General features: G+C 39.7%; 1 protein-coding gene across 4 annotated transcripts in view; it reads right to left on the bottom strand.

Annotated features, from left to right (window-relative positions):
• LOC143035153 (solute carrier organic anion transporter family member 74D-like) overlaps positions 1 to 5,000 on the bottom strand; it is a 24,387-nt gene that overhangs the window by 7,220 nt on the left and 12,167 nt on the right. For all 4 annotated transcript variants that reach the window (XM_076201786.1, XM_076201785.1, XM_076201782.1 and 1 more), the window contains exons 2-4: positions 3,857 to 4,075; positions 3,292 to 3,449; positions 2,470 to 2,691 (exon numbers count right to left, since the gene is read on the bottom strand). In XM_076201786.1, coding sequence (XP_076057901.1) covers positions 2,470 to 2,691; positions 3,292 to 3,449; positions 3,857 to 4,074 — 598 coding nt within the window. In that variant the 5' untranslated portion in view covers position 4,075. The remainder of the gene's footprint in view (positions 1 to 2,469; positions 2,692 to 3,291; positions 3,450 to 3,856; positions 4,076 to 5,000) is intronic.

Below are 5,000 nucleotides of genomic sequence, written 5' to 3'. Positions count from 1 at the left end.
ATGAGGATAGATTGTAGAATCACCCCACAGGTACACACTGATCAACAGAGGTCAGAAGGCCTATGTCGCTTTGCGCCGTCACTCAGGTCATGGTAATTTTTTCTGCTACTCAGTATTTTACGGTTTTGGAGCATTAATGGTTAGGTTACTATCACCCCCATGACCCCAAACCGTAAATTGAGTAATAATAATAATAAAAAAAAACGTTACCATGACTTGATTGACAGCGCATGGCTGAGCACAAGTGGTGGTGACACTAGCCTAACCTAACCTAACCTAGTCTAACCTAACATAGCCTAACCTAACTTAACCTAGCCTAGCCTAACCTAACCTAACCTAACCATATATGCTCCAAGCTGTAAATTGAGTAATAAAACAACTTTACCATGACCTGAGTGACGGCGGAGCACTTCGGACTTTTTCTATCAGGGGGTTCTACAATTTATCTAAATAAAGATTTTAAATACATGAATAAGATTGTCGTCACTGTCAAAAATTGCATTGATGAACAGAGTAGGTGGGAGTTGACTGCAGAGGTGGACTAATGTCGGTGAAATTTATAACGGGCTCATTGGAACGTGTGTACTTAAATGCTGTTCATAGTCTAACTAGTGATGTATGATATTATTTAGTATAGAAAAAAAAACATTTGGCCAAATGGGATAAATTTTCTGAAAACCTGTCGCGATCATCACCTAAAAGACATTTTCAAGCTTCAGCTTTATGAATCCCCTGTTTAGCTTAATGGGCATTCTTTATTTGTTTCATTCTATGTTACGTCGAGCGACACTATCTGAAGTGGGGGCCTCCGATGAAAATGTAGAAAAATGATTTACAATTAATTCAGTCAATTCTTTCATACAAACGCTTGCCATATATTGCGTTGGTTGTTTGGAGAGAAAAAAAAATCCTAAGGTACGCACAGACTCAAACGTCCGTTACAATGACTCATTACTTCGAGTGTATTTAGTGAGAAGTGGTTCACCTAAGGCAGTGGTTCCCAACCCCAGGGTCGCGACCCAAACTAGGGTCGCGAAGGTGCTTTTGAGGGTCGCCAGAGGGTCTTTTTAAACTTTTTTTTCATTCAAGTTTCAAATGTATTTGAATTCATTGTGCTAGTAAATATAAACTGAACTATAAAAATGAAAGTTTATAAACATTATGCAATTACGTAGAAATATAACATGAAATGGTTGAATTTATTATTACAATTAGGGTCGCGACTCCAGGCTAAGAGTGGATTTAGGGTCGCAGCCAAAAAAGGTTGGGAAACACTGACCTAAGGGAACCCATCCACGGTGCGATATGACCTTGAGGTCACCGGACAAACAAAAATCAGTACATACACGATCCAATCTGATCGGATCCGACCAGATCTATCTGGCTCCCTCAAGACCAGATCGTACCGTGGATGAGGTCCCTAACTTCCGTTTTGGGATGCGGTTTTGAAATACCTTCATACCGTGCATGTTTCAAAGATAAATGATAAAAAAGGGGGAGGGGAGGCTCTTTGGTACATGTAAGTGACAAGGACTTCCTGTTTTCTCTGCTCCTTCAATGTGTTTTTACCTCAGGGTCCTGTCCAAAGCTGAATAGCGTTAGTCAGAATTTTTTTTGTGAAGGAAATATTGCTGTAAAGGGGATTAATGAAATATCCTGAATCTAGTTTACAGGGAGGCATTGCCCTAAAGAGAAGAAATATTGTAGAGGTGCCGTTAGTAAAGTAATACAATATTGGAATAAATACGATATCAAAAATTTTGGCAAAACCTCGTAAACTGATATCAGGAAAAACCAAAAGCCAAATGAAAGAAGCTGCGATTTAGATATGACAAATGGACTCTACCGTAACACGAATAAAAAAAATCCCATTAGGCTGCTGTCAGTACTTCTGTTATTGCTTTACGTGTTGCTACATCTTAGACTATCTCGATCTCTTTGCTCTACCTCAGTGGTTCCCAACGTGGGAAAGTATGCCCTACAGAGGGGCAATTTGGTTTTTAGCGGGGCAATTTGATTTTTAGGTGTTCAGGTAATCAAAGTCTATGTTCTTGTGATTTTTTAGCCGTAAAATTTCAATATATAAAAATGTAGATATCTCACATTTATTTAATTCATCATTCTGTCTTCGATTTTCAAATTACCCACGATTGCACAGCAATTTGTTGCTCAGAACTTTAATTGTCTTTTGTTTATTTCATTTTTCTTTTCCATGGATGCCATGTTGTTTTGAAGTTTGTTTATGCCTATGATTTAACAAACTTTAACATTAAATTTCAAGTAGAAAATAAAAGTTTAAAAATGAAATAAAAGTATTGGTGTTTTAACCTTCTTTACCTGAAATGGAGTTATTCTTTTTAGATAAGAATTATGTATCACCACATGGGGTGATTCTAGAGGTGATTAGGTGGGGCATGGCCAAAAAAGGTTGGGAAACACTACTCTACCCTCTCCCAGCCCGGTACAAACTTTTGTCCTCAACACGTGTGGCGTGCGTTCCTTCCTGCCGGGTGAAGACGTCGAAATCTCCCGCTCCGTAGATGACGTGAGGGATGACAGTGATCATGCAGCCCAAGAAGCTCAGGAGGAGGCCCGACGCGATCCATCGAGGACGGTGGCCCTGGCCCGCGATGAAGGCCGCGTGGATCGCAAGTAGGACTTGGACAATGTCGTTACCCATACTGATGATGCCTGTTAGATGACGTGGTTTTTGTTATTATTTTTTTCAGGGAAACTGATCCATTCTAATGAGGGGTATGTTTAAGCGTGATGTGCAAATATTTATGTGTACCTCTGATTGGTTTTGGATAGCGTAGGTACGTTAGATATACAAACGCTATCGAAATAAACACCATCGGAGGACGGGCCCTTTATTAACACGACTGAGATTAAAAAAGACTATGTTGTTGAAAAATCTATAATAAGCGAAACGTCGTACCAATAAAGGCTCACGTGGTATCTATTTCGATAAACACACACACACACACACACACACACACACACACACACACACACACACACACACACACACACACACACACACACACACACACACACACACACACACACACACACACACACACACACACACACACACGCACACAAACACACACACACACACACGCACACAAAAACACACACACACACACACACACACACACACACACACACACACACACACACACACACACACACACACACACACACACACACACACACACACACACACACACAAGAAAGCTCTAGCGAGAGAGAGAGAGAGAGAAAGAGAGAAAGAAGAGAGTCAGAGACCTGATATTTTGCTGGGGAGACTGAATCTCTTCTCCATGGTGGTGATGATGGCGGTGCTGTAGCTGAAGTACATGCCTTGGGCCACGGCGGCGAGTCCGAAGAGGACCAGATATGATTCGGCGGAGGCAAATCGCTGACAATTGGGCCCGAAGCCACAGCTAGCGTTGGGATGGTGTGACAGGAATTAGATGTAAAGCAAATAAATACTTAGGTAAACTAAAATTGATAGGTGATTGATAAACTAAGATATGAATTAATTTTTGAAATGATTAAGGAATTAAGGAATAAATGGGTAATACATAAATGAAGATGTGCAGAAACTCCCAGGTAAATTACTAAGTTGATAGGTAATTAGTTAATAAATAGACGTATAATAAACTGTTAGAATTAACATGGTAAGGAAAAAATTATGCAATACTGAATTATTTGTGCTTTGGGCAAACAAGTCTTCTGTCACGAAAGGGTTAGCTTAGGTTAGGCTAAGTCACTTTGGGATAGGTTAGATTAGGTTAGAATAGGTTACGTTGGTTAGGCTGAGTCAGATTAGGTTAGGTCTTGTTTTTACCTCGTGTTTTCTATTGGCCCAAGAGTCTCCAGTATCATGTCCTCTGTCAGTTCGAGGGCTTCCGAAGACTCTTTCAAAGACAAGAGTTTCATCGTTTCGTCGTTCTGAGGACCATCGTCTTTTTCGCCCCCCTCCCATAGGGGCTTGATGGTTCCCGTAGGTGCGATAGGGCCTTTTTCTGCACATTTTTCTTTTCTTGAAGTATCCTCCGGTGCCATTCTGAAAACGAAGGTCATATATAAAGTATATATGTATCTATACATTCACATTCACATGCGCACACACACACACACACACACACACACACACACACACACACACACACACACACACACACACACACACACACACACACACACACACACACACACACACACACACACACACACACACACACACACACACACACACACACACACACACACACACACACACACACACACACACACACACACACACACATGTGTGTATATATATATATATAAATATGTATATATATATATATGTATATACATATACATATATACATATAAATATATATATATATATATATATATATATATATATATATATATATTTATTTAATTGCAAGATTATTATTGCAATGTTTTTTATCTGCCTTTTCTCTTTCTCTGAGAACCTTTTTCCCTTCCACGGGAAGTTGTCTTATAATGTCACCACATGACATTGTTTTGTAAGTTACTTTGGGCATGGCTTTACCAAAGTGAAAAACTGGCCAGAACGCGTTTTCACACTACTTAGTGCTTCATCAGTGGCTAGAGTGTGAATATCTGATTGAATTTTTGTGTTTATATACTATTAGTGTAGGTCTGATATTTCATTTTGAGGCTTCTGATTGGCTAGTGGGCTGGACTGGGACTCCCGAACTATTCTACTTCCTCATTGGTCGGCTGTTGTGTGACGTCATCAGTATTGTACCTTCTTTCAGGGAGCTTAGATCTCCTTACGCTAGGGAGGGCCTCTAAATCCCTAGTTTGTATATTAAGATTGGGAGATGTTTCTTTAATAAAGAGAGCCTCGAGGATAGGTAGTCTTCTATGGTCTTGATTTGTTGCCAGCACTTCTGTGTTTTCTACTAGAGTTTTTTTTTTTTTATTTATTTAAAAAAGAAACTCTAGTAGAA

This window comes from Oratosquilla oratoria, chromosome 18, assembly GCF_046742065.1.
Source record: "Oratosquilla oratoria isolate Oo_2021 chromosome 18, ASM4674206v1, whole genome shotgun sequence".
In the NCBI taxonomy this organism is placed as follows: Eukaryota; Metazoa; Arthropoda; class Malacostraca; order Stomatopoda; family Squillidae; genus Oratosquilla; species Oratosquilla oratoria.
The sequence above is the reverse complement of the archived record's forward strand: the minus strand, read 5'-3'. Positions and strand labels throughout refer to the sequence as shown.